Below are 16,920 nucleotides of genomic sequence, written 5' to 3' on the forward strand. Positions count from 1 at the left end.
TCAGAGAACAACTGTCGTCCAAATAAAATTCCTTGATAGTTGACGTCTGTTACTTGCCCTATAGTGTTGCCACATCCGCTGCCGGCTACCGCTTGATTACAAATGACACACAAACACGGCAAGTCACTTCACAAATGCTGTTAATGTGTAATGTGGATCAATGTTGGGATAGGCCACCATGTGGTATGACTGTGTGCACACAGTTTTAATCTGCCAGGAAGTTTCATATCAGTGCACATTCTGCTGCAAAGTGAAAATCTCATTCTGGAAACATCCCCCAGGCTGTGGCTAAGTCATGTCTCCACAATATCCTTTCTTTCAGGAGTCCTAGTTCTGCAAGGTTTGCGGGAGAGCTTCTGTGAAGTTTGGAAGGAAGGAGGTGAGGTACTGGTGGAATTGAAGCTGTGATGATGGATCGTGAGTCGTGCTTGGGTAGCTCAGCTGGTAGAACACTTGCTCACGAAAGGCAAAGGTCCCGAGATCGAGTCTTAGTCCGGCACACAGTTTTAATCTGCCAGGAAATTTCAACTTAATTATTCATATTTGGTTTCAACTGACTATGATCATAATTTTTTTAAGTAATACTCAATAATCACTGTTATCATTTGAACTGTTGAGTATCAGAGAGAGCATTTGCTGTCTGTAACAGCCTTAATTTACAATAGAGATGCATATCCTTCAAGAAAGGTAATTATTAGGAGGCATTATATTCACATATGAGACTACAGATATTCTGTTATTTGTAGTTATGTGTAGTATTATAGAGAGAAATTCAAAATGAAGCAGTTACAAACTGCTATTTGATGCATAACGATACATCATAAGACTAAATCATTAGAACAACAGAGACTGAAAAACCTCCCAGGGGTCCACAATTCTTTTGTGTACACAAGCGTGGTGAGCATGGGACCCCGAGCTAGTGCAGCTCTTTCCTGTCCGGTCTGCATACCTTCCCTTTCCACACCTTCCCTGTCTCCAATCCCTCCCCCCTTCCCTTCCCCTTTTCCCTCTCTTTGGGAGTATGTTTTGTGCCTATGTCCAGAGACAGACGCTTGTGACTGTAAGTCATGGTTTCTGTTTTTATCTCTCTACTGGAAAGTCTTTGTCCTTCTCTTTTCCTTGATTCTTCTCTTTACCTTGATTCTTCTCTTTACCTTCTTCTTCGCTGCAGTGTTTGAGAATTCTTCTCTTCTTTCCTTTTCTTTGTTCCTCCCTTTCTCTTTCTTTCCTTCCTGTGTGTGTCTGAAGGTCGACCCACACGTAGCCATTAATGGGGTAACGTGTAATTCCCTGCACTGGGTAGACAAGTAGGACGTGTACATATCCCCTGATAAAAGCCAGGCCATGCCCAGGGAAGGGTGATTACCCGAGCTGGTACCTTCCGAACATAGCGATTGGTCCTTCTGTCCTTTTCTCGGGAGGTGTGACCTGAGATGTGGACAATCACCTAATGCTGGAGTGCGCTTAGAGGGGGCCCCCACTAGGAAGGAGTGCGCCATTGGAGATGCCAGTAATCATGGGGGGTACTGTCGCATTGGTTTCTTCTACTTCTACAACTTCTGCCCACAAGAGAAAGCTAGATGAGTCTCGGCCATTGAAAATTCTTCCATCAGTGCCAAAGTTCCTAGTTGTTTCTTGGTCTGACAAAGGTCAACACTTCTTCACAGTTAACCCTTCAATTATTTAGAAAGATGTCAAAGAAATTGCAGGTCCTGTAAAGTCTTGTTCCCGGTTACGAAATGGCACCTTGTTGTTAGAAACAGACAGTGCCCTCCAGGCACATAAATTACCTTCCCTGCCTGGATGGAAGCGCACCGTACTTCAAATTCATCGTGCAGGGTGGTTTATACAAGATCACTCGACAGATTATCCAGTGAGGATATTCAAAATTACCTGTCTGATCAGAGGATAACGACCATACATCGAGTCATGAAAAGGGTTAAAAAGGAATTGGTACTGATCCGCACTCTCTTCTTGACATTTGACAGAGTTCAACTTCCATCAAACATTAAAGTAGGAGACGAGGTACTGGCAGAAGTAAAGCTGTGAGGACGGGGCGTGAGTTGTGCTTGGGTAGCTCAGTTGGTAGAGCACTTGCCCGCGAAAGGCGAAGGTCCTGAGTTCGAGTCTCGATCCGGCACACAGTTTTAATCTGCCAGGAAGTTTCAAGTTTCATTAAAGTGGGATATGAGAATTTCAATTCACCCTTACATCCCCAACCCTACACGTTTGCTTCAACGGTTTAATCATACCAGCCAGTCGTGTTCCAATACGGCCAAATGCGTTGCCTGTATCAGGGATGCCCATGAGGGTGGTTGTCCACCTCCATCCTCTCATTGCAACAACTGTATGGGCGACCACATTGCTTCCTCTAGAGATTGTCTTATTTTTAAAGATGAGCGAATTACTCGGGAAATACGAGTAAAGGAAAAGGTGTCTACATTTTCTGCTCATAAGTTATTCGCCAGTAGAAAGCTCACTGTGCTCCCAGTGGGTAAATATAGCACTGTCGTCGCCTCTCCTTGACCTACTAAGGAGATAGCCACGCAGACTTGCGAACTCACCTTTAGTGCCATGGTCGTCAGATTGGCCAGCCCAAAGATCACCCGTTCAACCTCCCCACTATCCCCGCTCACTTTAAGGCTCAACCTTCATCGTCTCCTGCTAAATCATGGACCCCAAAATAAGACGCCTGTACTTCATAAAGAAAAGAGCCTACTTGTGAAGATTTTTTTCATACTCAGACCTCACAACCATCAAATCCTCCCTCATCTCAATGTCCTGCTTCCAAGAAGACGAAACAAAGTCCCTCTCCTTCTCCATCATGGCGTGCCTCTCCTACAACGTCACCCAGAGGTAGCCACCCTCAGCAGTCTTCCGTGTCACCAAGACGCACCTCTGGCAGCCGATCAACCAGCCGATCACTGGTGGCAGGAGCTGCCCCCGAACAACCTACAGATCTGTATTTGGATGGATGCCGTTCCACACCCTCAACTGCCGGCTCTCAGCAGTCGTTGAGTTGACTGCAACCATGGTGAGAATTTTCTCTTTTCTGTCCACCTTATGTCAGTTATCCATTGGGATATCTGCAGAATTCGCTCCAATTGTCCCCGGTCTTCTTCTGTCTTCAGGCAACGAAGCTCATTTCCAATCAGTCCAGTTTGATCTCCCCTGTGTTGATGGCACTCTGGCACACAGGAGACGTATAATTCTTCTCCATGATACTATCCCTTATCATCCAATCCCCTTAAACAGTTCCTTCCAAGCTGTCGCTGTACGTCTTTCCCTTTCTGGATACACCTTCTCTCTTTGCATCAAGTACATTCCGTAGTCTACACCAATGGCATGAGCAGATCTTCTTCATCTGCTTGGTCAGCTCCCACCCCCCTATTTGCTGGTTGGGGACTTCTGTGCCCACCAGCCGCTTTAGGGATCTCCGTTTCCTTCCCCAAGAGGCTCCCTATTGATTGACCTCTTCCACCTAGAGGATCTTGTTTGCTTCAACACTGGGGAATCTACTTTTCTGTCTGCTTCCACGTCAATCTACTCTCATTTGTACATTAACCTAGCTTGCCGCTTTGAATGGTTTGCTCTTGCTGATATACACTCCAGTGACACATTTTCCATGTGCCCTTAGATTACATCCACAACTCCATCTATGCGCCCAAGTTGCTTGCAGTTTTCCCAAGCCAATTGGACACTTTTCTCCTCTCTAGTAACATTTGATGGCAGTCAGTTTCCTAGCATTGTCGATCAGGTCACTCATGTTACAAAAATTATTCTTACAGCTGCAGAATGTTCAATACCTCGTGCCTCCCTTTTTTCCCAGGTGCCCCTCAGTTCCTTGGTGGAACGAGGCGTGCCGTTTCCCCCCCGTCATCCTACGCTGGCCATTTGTATCCGCTATAAGCAGTTATATGCGTGATGCTGTCGCATCATCCGCGATAGCACGCAGGCAAGCTGGGACTTCTTTATCAGCTCCTTTAACACCTTCACTCCCTCATCTAGAGTTTGGAGTTGAATTTGACAATTATCCGGCACGTCCAATTTCTCTGCGATCTCTGGGCTAAGTGTCGTGCAAGATACCTCAGTGGACGCTGTCGCAATTTCTATCTCATTGTGCCAACACTTTGCTGAGATTTCGAGCACTTTAAATTATCCACCAGCGTTTCTCCTGAAGAAACGAGCAGCAGAAGTGCGATGTCTTGCTTTCTCCTCTCAAATTCGTGAAAGCTATAATAACGTTTTTTTTATGGGGGAACTCTAACACACTCTGTCTTCCTCTCGCTCTTCCATCCCAGGAGCAGATGGCTGTTGTTGCATTTATCATACAATAGTCTGTGTTACCTCCTTTGCCTTTATAATCGAATTTAGACTGACAGTACCTTTCCCAGAAGATGGCAGGAAGCTATTGTCATTCCTGTCCCAAACCCTGGAAAGGACAAACATCTCCCCTCCAGCTATTGCCCCATCTCTCTCACGAGTTGTGTATGTAAGGTTTTGGAGTGTTACGATTAATTGCCGTTTAGGCTGGTGGCTGGAATCCCGAAATCTTTTAACACCTGCCCAATGCAGTTTCCGAAAGCATCTTTCCACAGTCGGCTGTTTAGCTGCTCTCTCGAATTATATCATGAACAATGTTCTCAGGAAACGCCAAACAGTAGCTATATTTTTTGATCTGGAGAAGGCATACGATACCTGTTGGAGGTCAGGCATCCTCCGCACACTGTTCTCTTGGGGCTTTTGAGGTCCACTACCCCTTTTCGTCTGTGAACTTATGACAGAGCGCACATCTAAGGTGCAGGTGAACACTACCCTCCCCTGTACTTTCTCTCAAGAAAATGGGGTGCCCCAGGGCTCCGTGCTAAGTGTTGTACTGTTTGCTATAGCCATAAATCCTATTATGGATTGTGTCCTTCCCGATGTCTCGGGCTCCCTCCTCGTCGATGATTTTGCAATCTACTACATCTCCCAATGGACCAGCCTTCTTGAAACGGCGTCTTCAAGGATGTCTCGATCACCTCCACTCATGGAGCATCGAAACTGTCTTCAGATTTTCTCCCAGTGAGACCATCTGTATAAATTTTTGGCATTGTAAGGAGTTTTATCCGCCTTCACTACATTTAGGCCCTGTCAACCTTCTGTCCGCGGATGTTTACCAAGTTCTTGGGACCTATGTTTGACAGAAAACAGTGCTGGTTTCCCCACATTTCATACCTTTCGGCTCACTATCTGCGATCCCTTAAAACCCTCTGTGTTCTAAGTGATACCTCCTGGAGAGTGGACCGAGTGGCCATCCTCCGCCTATATCATCCCTTAGTGTGCTCGAAATTGAACTATGGAAGCATAGCTTACTCCTCTGCACAGCCGTCTATTCTTCGGCATCTAGACTCTGTCCACCACTGTGGATTGCGTTGAGCATCTGGAGCTTTTGACACCAGCCCCCTTGGAGAGCCTTCACGCTGAGACCGCTGAACCTCCGCTGTCTAATTGGCAAGCTGTCCTTCCGAGTTGTTACGCTATTCATCTGTCTTCCATGCCTGCTCATCCAACCCAAGCCCTTTTTCTTGACGCCTCCTTGGAATTAGAGTATGCAGGCCACCTTTCCTCTCTACTACCACTGGGAGTTAGCTTCCATCAACTGCTACATTCCCTTTCCTTCCAATTTCCTAAAAACACACTCGACAAATGAGGATACGGTGCCACCTTGGCTTGGCCCCCGGACCTGCCTTCTCCATGCCTTTGCCAGCTTCCCAAGGATAGTACGCCCCCCCCTATAGTTTATCGTTGGGCATTTGCTGCTCTATGCGCACAAATGGAGCACGATATGTTCATTTACACTGACGACTCAAAGATCACCTTTGCTGTTGGGAGTGCCTATATTGTTGGTGACAACCCTATTAGATTTCGGCTTCCCGACCAGTGTTTGGTTTTTACTTTGGAGCTTTATGCTGCTCTCCAGGCTGTCCATACATCCACTGCCATAAGCAGATACAGTATATTATATGCTTGGATTCGCTCAGCTCTCTTCTCAGCCTCCAAGCTCTATATCACATCCTCCCCCTGGTCCACTGGATTCAGGACTGCCTCCACATGCTCCACTTGGGGGGCGTCTCTGTGGCATTCTTCTGGATCCCAGTGCATGTTGGTATCTGCGGAAACAAGGCAGCCGATTTAGCGGCAAAGGCTGCAGTCTCTCTTCCTCAGCCCGCTGTTCGCGTGGTTTCCTTTGCCGATCTACAGAGCAATTGCGGGACATAAAACCTCTTCCCTTTGCTTGGACCTCTTCCTCCCAGCCTCGCAGTCAGGAGGAGGTAATTTTAACTAGACTGCAGATTGGGCACTGTCTTTTTAGCTATCCATGGACGGTGAGACACTTTTTACTTTAGTGCCCCTATTTTAACCTGCAACACGCTGTTTACAGCTGTCGCCTGATGTAACTTCCCTTTTAGCAGATGACACACGCTCAACCGATTGCGTCCTTGAGTTATCAGTGTCAGTTAGATAACATCGTTCATTTTAAGCACTTTTCGGGGTAAACAACCCCCCTTCAATAGCAGTTTTCTGAGATTTCCTTCCATTTTTAGTTTCCCTCCTCCTTGAGTTTCGATCCCATTGCTGCTGATTTAAATTTCGGTTTTTTACCCTTTACTAAGCCACAGAATGGGTTCCTTAAGACCGTAGCAGTTTTGTGCCCAAAATTTCTAAAATTTTTATACGCATTACAGGTGTTCTATGTGAATCACTTTGTCACACAGACAACATCCAAGCAATAATTACTTACAAGCAATACATTCTGAAGCATATGTGAAGTTGCTGATGTGAGCACATTTTGATTTCTGGAATTGTTTTCAGTGAAGAAAGCACATACACATACACATTGTCTTTCACATAACCCTACAAAAAGAAATCCATGGGTATTTGGTCCACAGATCTAAGTGACCAAAATCAGAACACAGTGTTGTGTCCAGACAAGACAGCCTAGACACAATGAGAGGAAGCCGAAAGGCACGCGCTTAAACTCACGCAGGCTGGCGTGAGGTCTGAAACAGGATACGTAATGAATGCTATAAAGAAAAGTACGTAGCTGCTGGAATACTTAACTTTAATCCACAATTGGTGAACATTGGTCTTGTTGATACAGTATTATCATCTCAATATAACTTGGTGATGGCGCCTTGCTAGGTCGTAGCAATTGACTTAGCTGAAGGCTATGCTAACTATCGTCTCGGCAAATGAGAGCATGATTGTCAGTGAACCATGGCTAGCAACGTCGGCTGTACAACAACTGGGCGAGTGCTAGTACGTCTCTCTAGACCTGCCGTGTGGTGGTGCTCGGTCTGCTATCACTGACAGTGGCGACACACGGGTCCGGCGTATACTAATGGACTGCGGCCGATTTAAAGGCTACCACCTAGCAAGTGTGGTGTCTGGCGGTGACACCACACACAGTGTCGTCATGTCTTGTACGAGTGATCCAACAATTTGGAAGAGTTGATTTAAAAGTGTGCACACTTCCATACCACAACATAGTAGTGCTTCATCTTGCTGAAAGGTATAATCCGTGGAATTCATATCAAGCTGTGACACCAGCCATTGGTAAAGCATGTTCAGGTAAATGATGAAACACTTAGCATCAGCTATTACTGAAGCATGTTCACACAACTGAATGTTGAAACACTTGACTAAAGGAAGAAAAATGTACCACATAATTTTTGTGGTGTGATCCCATAGAACCAACTTTAGGTTAGTAATGCTGTTGTTCAGTTAAACATGAAGGACTTTGCTGTACCCCCTACTTAAATGTTGTGCCCCTCAATCTTGCCAGTCAAGTGGAAGGATGCCCCACTGCTACAAGTGAGATCTACAGCAAATGTTTCTTGTTCCAGAAGCATCCAGCGTATGTTGGCTTCCTATTTACTGTGCTTGCGTAACAATTGAAATTTTGAAGTTTCTTTTACATTATCTATCATTCCTATCTATGTGCTGCCTTGCATTAAAACAGCTATAGCTGTTTGTAAGGACTGTATCCATATTGAATTGCCCTGTACTGGATTCAAACATTTCTCATCAAATGTGATTTGTTTGAATTTTTGTGTACCATAGCTAGTTGAAACTAATTGTGAGTAAATGACACTATTGCAGCTGTTTCTGGTTTGTATTTGTTTATCTATGTGCTTTAGTTGTTAGTGTTGTTGAGAGGAACAAAATAATGTATGTTTATTGACCATTGGTACCCACTGTTTGTTCTAATATTAAGCTGTCTTCTAACATATGCCTCAGAAAATATATTTTTCACTCTCCAATATTCACAGGAGGAGGATGACGGTTATTATCCATCCTATGTTTCTGTCAATGAAAGTATTATCTCATTGCTTCTCAAGCTGCATTCGCAGCTGTCAGGTACTCCTGATAGTTTTAATCCAGATGAAGTGGAAACACCAGAAATGGCAAAGAGCCGTATTGGTGATGGCCCAGTCTTTATTGGGAAACTTTTACGCAGAATAGCAGCATTGGATACTCTATGCAGGTAAGTTCTTGTTACTCTTAACTGCCTTCTGCGATAGCCAAGTTAACACTAGTCAGGGTTGTTCAGTTTGAGAACTCTGAAAAATGAGGTGATGCCTTCACATTCTTATAATTCAGTCATATGATAATCATTGAGAAAACAAATTATGTGGGCGCATGAACCTAGACACTATTTGTCTCATATTAAAACATATTTTCGTGAATAGTTAGATACTTTGGGTAGCAGAATAAATTTTACTGTAGTATATATGAAATGAGGAGAGAAGCTAATAGCCATTTTGAATGATGATGCTGTTCTTATTATTGTGTTAATTCCAATGAAAATGTTTTCCCTGTCTTGTAATTTGTAATTATTTACCCATATTGTTCATAAATAGGATTTCCACTCTTTGTTATTGAAGCCTAATAGTGTGCATAAGTTGTATTAATAAAGTAATACAATGTATAATGGGGTTAATTTCTTTTCAAACAATCTTCACACTTTAATTTTTATATATTCAAATTTTATATAGCTTCAAGAGCAATTCTGATTACTTCAACAGTTCACATCTCATTTTAATTACAAAAGATGCTGTGACTGAAAAGGGTCACAACTTTTGAATACACACAATATTTTAATCAGTTTTCTTCAAACAAAGTATTTCTTTCAATTGTTGCTACTTGTGCCTTACAGATGTTGTGTACTACAAATGCAACAAATTTGCAAAAAATTAGATGTTTCATTTGTCTGTTGATGCTGGTTGTGTGTTTGAAATTTGACAAATAGACATCAAGATAAAAATTATAGCTTTATTTTTCTAATGCAGAGAAAATATTAGAGAGACACGTAATCAGATTTGGCCTCAAAAGGAAGAAGAGCGAGAAGCAGCAATAAAAGCACAAGAAGCAAAAGAAAGAGAGGAGAGGAGACGAAGGGCAAAGGAAAGACAGCAGAAGCTGATGGCAGAATTTGCAACAAAACAGAAGCAGTTCATGGAACGTGCAATGGAAACAGGTATGAATTGAAACCAAAATCAGGAAAACATTGTTTATCTTCATACATTTGTACTTGGGTCTCACAACAAATTTTTTTGTTCTTGAAGGTGTCTTCTGAACATTTATCTCAGAAAAGCCAAGACTACTTTTTATTTAATTATGTAGTATAAATAGAATAAAATGTAATTGTCAATTTTTTTGACATTCGTTAGGTGCACGTGATTCAAAATGAGCTAGAAAAACTTTAATTGCCTGTGCTGCATTTCAATTTTTTTATTTTTTTCTTATTATTCATCTGACGTACAAAATATGGCAGTAATTGAAACATGTTGCGTGAAACGTTGTAAGCAAGTTGGTCAATATAAGAATATCTACAAAATTGTTAAGGCTTATGTGGCCACTTGTTGACAAATTGCCTGTCAGCTTCTGTCTCAGGTTCATTGGCTGATGTTTTTTTCATGATTTTTCTGACTTTCGCCAGCACAAGTGGACGGCATTGTCAAAACTTCACCCTCCATTGCTGGCCATGGGAGGGAGTTGAGCTCATGTATGGAAATTATATGTACCTGGCACACCAATATCCAGCTCTCCATAGTCATTATTACTGTGGTTGTAGCCTCGATGCCTGCAACGGTCATTCACTGCAGTGCAGAATCCAGGATCCATGTACCATGAGGCTTTCTTCTTTCTTTTTGTGGCTACTGTCATGTTTGTATTTTATATAGCTTTCCTGAGCAAGCGTGTGTGATAGCTCTTCTCTCGAGCAAGAACTTCTGTGTCAGCGAATTTTTCTATGTGGTTTGTCTTGCACAGTGCATGCTCTGCCACATTCAATTTCTCCATCTGCCCCAGCGTGCAATGCCCCTTATATTCGGTGATGCTGGTGTTGATTGACCATCCAGTCAGTCCAACAAATACTTTTCCACATGTAAATGGTATGCAATATATTTCTAACATTGTAAATAGGTTCCTTTTCTCCTTTGCCGACCTGAGAAGCTCTTTGGCCTTCTTTGTTGGTTTATAAATACTGTGACAGAAAAGACAACACCAAGAGTATTTATGCATTGTAAAACTTGGTAGGCATGTTTCTACATCTGAAAGATGTCTACTCAAATTTTGGACCAATCGCATAAGAGTGGCACTAGTAGTGCCACTATGAAGATGAAGATGCAAATCAGGTTTGCTTTAAATACATGCTGTAAAGGTCATGAGTGGTAGTTACCTTTCAGATTGGAAGTGGTGAGCTGATGTTAGTCAAGAATGCCAGTAAGGTGACAGACGTCTTCATCAACAGTTCACCGAGTTTGAACCAGGTTGTGTAATAGGGCTTCGAGAATCTGGATGTTCCTTCTGGAATAGTGCAGAAAGACTTTACAGCGGTGGTCACAAGAATGTACGGTCACAAGAAAACCGGTCTCTGGACAGCCACATGGCACTATTGAGAGAGAGGACCAACATGTTCAGCGTTTGACTCTGGTGCGTTACACCGCATCTGAGGCAGCAATTTTAGCAGCAGTTGGCACCACAGTGTCACTACGAACTGTTACAAATCAGTTACTTCAAGGATCGGCTTTGAGCCAGTAGCCCTGTAGTGTGCATTCCACTAACCCCAAACCACTGCCATTGCAATTTCAGTGGTGTCATTGAGAGCAGAGTGGAGGTCTGTTGTGTTTTCTGATGAAAGCCTCAGTGCCAGTGAGGGCTTTGTGTTGGTTAGGAGAAGGCCAGTTGCGGGCCTGTAATCAACCTGGCCGCATGCTAGACACACTGTATCTACAACTTGCGTTATAGTCAGGGGTGCTATTTCGAATGACAGCAGGAGTGCTCTCATGATTATCCCACACACCCTGACTGCAAACTCGTACATCAGTCTGCTGCGCAGAGTGGCCGCGCGGTTTGAGGCACTATGTCATGGATTACGCGGCCCCTCCTGCCAGAGTTTGTGTCTCTTGTCCTCGAGTCTCTTATGTTTGGTTGCAGATTTTAGTGTGTAGTCGGTTGGTTGACTCTTTCCCTTTTTTGTTTTCGTGGTCAGTCAACCAGTCTCCGGCCATCTTCTTTTCTTCTGTTTCCTTTTGTCTGGTGTTCATCTGTACTCTTCGTGTCTGTAGTGTTTGTTACCGCATTTGTGTTCTTTTAGGGCCTGGGGGGGAGTCTCCTTCCCCTTGGGGTTTTACCTGCTTCGTGCATTTATGTCTCGCCTGTTTTTTGGAATGGGGGACTGATGACCTTAGCTGTTTAGTCCCCCTTAAACATCCCAACTACCACCACCACCTGCCAGAGTTTGAGTCCTCCCTCGGGCATGGATGTGTGTGGTGTTCTTAGCGTAAGTTAGTTCAAGTAGTGTGTAAGTCTTGCGACCTATGACCTCAGCAGTTTGGTCCTTTAGGAATTCACACACATTTGAACATTCGTACATCGGTCTGGTGGTTAGTCACTAGGTCTGTCTCCAATTGAGCACATATGGGACATCATCAAACAACTACTCCAAGTATCATCCACAAAGAGCATTAACAGTCCCTGTATTGACTAACCAAGAACGACAGGTATTGCACTCCATCGCACAAACTGACATGTGGCAACTACAAAACGGACACTGTGCATGTCTGCATACTTGCCTTCAACATTACCAGCTATTAATGTTCCAGCAGTTCACATTTGCAATGACTTATCTGGCACTTCCATTAACCTGTGATACCTTGCAATGTTAATCATTTAAATATGTTACCTAGACAGATGTATTACCAAAATTTCATTACTCTAAATGAATTATTTTTAGGTCTTATAGTTTTTTTCTGTCACTGTAATCTTTATGTGGTGTTTGCACAATATGTGCTCAATTTTGTCCATCACTCTGGGAATGTATGGAAGAAAGTCTGTATGTGACATTTATTTTTCCAATGTTTCACTTTGCGGAGTGTTTGATTCTGTGATACTTATTATTTAGTAGTGGGAATCCGTTGCTACTTGGATCCCTTTCTAGGTGTTGCACCTCATGTCTGAGGTGCTGCAGCTCACATATTCATCTCACTCACTTTATGGGCTTATTAATAATTCCTTTTTTGGCTCAAGTGGTGATTTGACAGTTTGTCCTGCTATAGGTCCATATGTGTCAGTTTTCAATACACCTTGTGTCTCAGATTTTCCCCATCCTTTATGACCAGAACTTTTAGAAAGGATAGTTGTTGCTCCTTCTCTACCTCTATTGTAAATTTTATGTTGGCATGGAGGTTGTTCAGGTGTCCTTGGAAGTCTCAGAGCTGTTCTTCACCATGGTTCCATACAACAAAGGTATCATTAATATATCTGTACCACTCCTTAGGTTTGCAAGGTGCCCAAGTTCAGCACCTGTGCTTTGAAGTGTCCCATGAAGAAGCAGGTAACCACGGGACTGAGTGGACTACTCATGCCGACTCCTTCCCAGTGTTCATAGAAGTTTCCATTCCACCTGTAGTAGCTTATGGTGAGACATGCATGAAAGAGCTAGGTGATGTTTTGTGGGGCAGATGAAACCGATACACTTCAGTAAATCATTGAGTGGCACTTAAGTAAACAAAGAAACAACATCAAAGCTGACTGGGATGTTGTTTGGCCCAAATTTCAGTTTCTTTGGCTTCTCAATGGAGTGTCCCGAATCCTTTACGTATGAGTCAGTCTTTCCCAGGTGGAGCAAAGAGGCCAAGTGTTTGCCAGTTTATATGTTGGTGAAGAGCACTAACAGTCTTAGTGGATCATTAATGATTCTTTGATAATTCATACAACCAAAATTATAGGTCATCTGTGTTGTGCAGGTACCTCTGTATGCCGGCCGTGGTGGCTGAGCAGTTCTAGGTGCTACAGTCTGGAACCACGCGACCACTACGGTTGCAGGTTCGAATCCTGCCTCGGGCATGGATGTCCTTAGGTTAGTTAGGTTTAAGTAGTTCTAAGTGACTGATGACCTCAGAAATTAAGTCCCATAGTGCTCAGAGCCATTTGAACCTCTGTATGTCCGCCAAGAGAGAAGATACCTTATTTAACCAACTCATCTTCCTGTTATATTCTGCATTAAATTTGCACTTAATTTTCAGTATGTCATCAGATCTAATAGGTCCAGGTCTGCTACCCCTAATCTTCATTCTTCATTATGGTCATATTTCCCTTATCGCCAGGTAGTTCTAATATATTTTTGTCGGCATTGAGACTCGTGATAGCTTGTAACTCTTCTTTCTTCTTGTTGCAAGCAGGTGGTTTTGCTTGGCACAGTATCCGGACAGGTTACATATGTATTTCCCCAGCCCTTTCGCAAATAAGGGTCAGATAAACACCTTGGTATTAGCAGTGATATCCTCCAGAGGTATATTTCTCAGGATGTCAATGAAATTACCTCCTTTTTGAAGAATGTAGACTGCTCCTCTTCAGGCAGTTGCCATTCACTCAGGTTGACCACTGTGTGTGACTTGTTGGATATGGCCTTGTCAATCTACTTCCCAAGTCTTGCACACTTTTTCTTCTGTTGCTCAGCACAGCAGTTGTGTTCATTGTGCATGCTGATGTTGATTTATCCCAGTTGTCTCAATGGATGCCGCTACTTAGTTGATTGAAAATGTCCAAAAGTTCCTCATCTTTTATTGCCAAGTATCTCTGTGTTACACGGGTTCGCACAAATAAAAGCTCATTCCAGTCTGTCAGAGATACGATGTGCTAGACCGGTGATGATTAGGTGCTTATATTTCAGAAACTTTGATGTGGCCCCTTCATCCCAGTATGTGACCAAAAGCCGAGAGAGGGCATCAATTATGCTTTCTTCTTCAGTTGTTGGTCAAGGTGTTGGTGCAGTTTGCAAATCTTCTCCCTGTAGATGATAGTACAAAATCATTGAGGCTTTCTTGGCCACTTGTTTACAAATTGCCTGTTGGCATGGTTTTCTGGTCAGAAAACTCGTCAAGCGGAGTTAAGCTGAAGAGCCAAAGGCAATTTATCAGAAAATCTGCCTGAAATTGTTTGGTAATTTGAAAATTTGGAGGTGGTAACAGGATGGGGGAAGGAAAAACTGTTTGGTTAAGAGTTTGGGGCCAGTGGGTTACCACAGATTGAGGGTAGGATGATTACAGGAGCGACAGATGTGTTGCAAGGATAACTCCCATCTGAGTAGTTCTGAGAAGCTAGTGGTGGAAGAAAGGATCGAGATAGCCCAGGTTGTGAAGCAGGCATTGAAATTGAGAATGTTATGTTCGGTTGCATGTTGTGCCATTGGATGGTAAATTTTGTTCTTGGTAACTGATGGTGGTCGTTCATCCTGGTGGACAGCTTGGTGGGTATTCAATCCAACATAAAGAGCTGTGCAGTGTTTGCAGCAGAGTTGGTAAATGACATGGTTGTTTTCACAGGTCCTGTACAGGACTGGAGTAGGAGGTGCTTGGTGGATAGATTGGCCAGTTATTGCGTCGTGATACAGGATTTGGGGTGGACGTAATTAAAATAGAGGCATTTCTCATTGTGCCGGGGTCTTCTCACGAAATTTCAATCACCAGCTTTCTCCTCTGAATATGGAAATATTTTGTTGATGCCAATATACACAGGGAGAAATGGATAATTATAATAAAGTAAGGAAAATCAGAGCTCGCACAGAAGAAATTGGTATTCATTTTTTCTGTGCGCTATTAGAGTGTGGAGTAACAGACGGTTATTGTGAACATGGTTCGATGAAATCTCTGCCAGACACTCACGTGTGATTTGCAGAGTGGCTATATAGATGTAGATGGGCCTTCCACAGGTATATGATCGTAGCAAGGGGATGATAGTGGAAGTGGTACAGGAATGGCCAAAGATGTGTAGGTTGGGTGGGTGATAGAACACCACTGCTTTAGGAGGGGGCATTCTATCTGTGGAGCTATAAGAGCACTTCACGCAAATTGTTCTACAGCATTAACTCGTCATTATTCCTCTCCATGCACAGCATGACAGTTGCCAGCATAAACATTGATCATATCAGGGAGTATATAAGACCTAACATCATATTCAGAATCAGAGATAAGATGTCCGCCGCAACGGTTTCTCTGTGAAACGGCTCCTATCTTAGGTGTCGTTTTCTTCAAGAATAAATTGTTAGTGACTGCCAGCATTTGAAGTCACTTAAACTTAAAGCATTTAGTAGTACAATACATTATGAGTTAGATTCTTAGATTTCGTGAACTACATAAAGAACATCAATAAAATTTTGAGGTGATTTTGCTCACCATATAAGTGAAGCAGCAGCTGATGGTTGAGCATTTGTCACATTCCACAACTTCAACAGCCACTTTGCATCAAATGCTATGCACAGCGGCAGCAGCAGCTAGAACACGTTGGCACTGTGTCAGGATCTGCTGGCCGCCAGTTATCTTTTCTGCCAGTCACGTGCATTGCTGAGGATATCAGCCGGCAGCATCTTATCGAGAAAATTCTAGAGGCAGGCGCCAAAAACAGTGTGTTTCCTTGTGGCAAACACTGAAGCTAGAAGACAATGCCATGTCACAGCAAGTGAATGCTAGAGTCTCCACAACTGTGCCAATGTAAGATGTAACACGGGATATTCACCTACCATTGGTTATGGTTGTGGAATCACCTGAGGAATTCTACCATGACATCAACAATTTCCTCCAAGAGACAAAGAAAGTTTCTGCTGCCGTAACAAATGAACTGACCCAGAAAGTGTCCAAATTGGCCACATTTTGGTCCAGGTTGCTTGGTCATTTACGAGAACTGTGAGAGGAGACTGAAAGATTACCTCAAGAAACCTCTAAATCAGATTTATGAGCACTGAAAACCACTGGTTGAGCTTCTAGAGCAGGAGAACTTCAAGGTGACAGAAAAAGTGAGTAGTCTATTTCTTCGTATGCTGCTGTCGCAGTCTCGCAAAAACCCAAGCTAAGTACAACAGCTAAGATAAAAAAAAAAAAAAAAAACCCTCTTTCTTAGGTCCAACAAGAACAAGGATGCCAAAGATATAAAGAAGAAACTTTCTGATGTAGTAAATCCAAAGACAGACAAGATTAGGATCAAATCAATCCAGACAGCCAATAGTGTTGTCATAGTCTAAACAGAGAATGATGATTAGTGCAAAAACTTCAAGGGAAAACTAAATCAGATACACAGTGTTAAATGTGAACCACCAAACAGGAAGAGGTCTCTGCTAATTGTGTGCAGTGTGCCCAAGGAAGTGAACAAGAATGAACTTCTTAAAGAAATTTGAGCTTAACTTGTCTGAGCACATGCAAAAGAAGGAAATTGAAGAAGAGATACAACTGACATTCTGAATCTGACCACAAAAGAGAGCCTATGTCAGTCACATAATGCAAGTTACTCCTCTTTTCATAAGTTTCTGCAGCAAAAAGAAAAGGTTTATATCAGTTTCCATGCTCTAGGAATGAATGATTACGTGGACATGCCAGAATG

General features: G+C 43.0%; 1 protein-coding gene across 2 annotated transcripts in view; it reads left to right on the forward strand.

The window, feature by feature from the left end:
• LOC124605511 (E3 ubiquitin-protein ligase Ubr3) overlaps positions 1 to 16,920 on the forward strand; it is a 297,916-nt gene that overhangs the window by 233,588 nt on the left and 47,408 nt on the right. For both annotated transcript variants that reach the window (XM_047137248.1, XM_047137249.1), the window contains 2 exons: positions 8,316 to 8,530; positions 9,336 to 9,523. In XM_047137248.1, coding sequence (XP_046993204.1) covers positions 8,316 to 8,530; positions 9,336 to 9,523 — 403 coding nt within the window. The remainder of the gene's footprint in view (positions 1 to 8,315; positions 8,531 to 9,335; positions 9,524 to 16,920) is intronic.

Source organism: Schistocerca americana, chromosome 3 (assembly GCF_021461395.2).
Source record: "Schistocerca americana isolate TAMUIC-IGC-003095 chromosome 3, iqSchAmer2.1, whole genome shotgun sequence".
Lineage (NCBI taxonomy): Eukaryota > Metazoa > Arthropoda > Insecta > Orthoptera > Acrididae > Schistocerca > Schistocerca americana.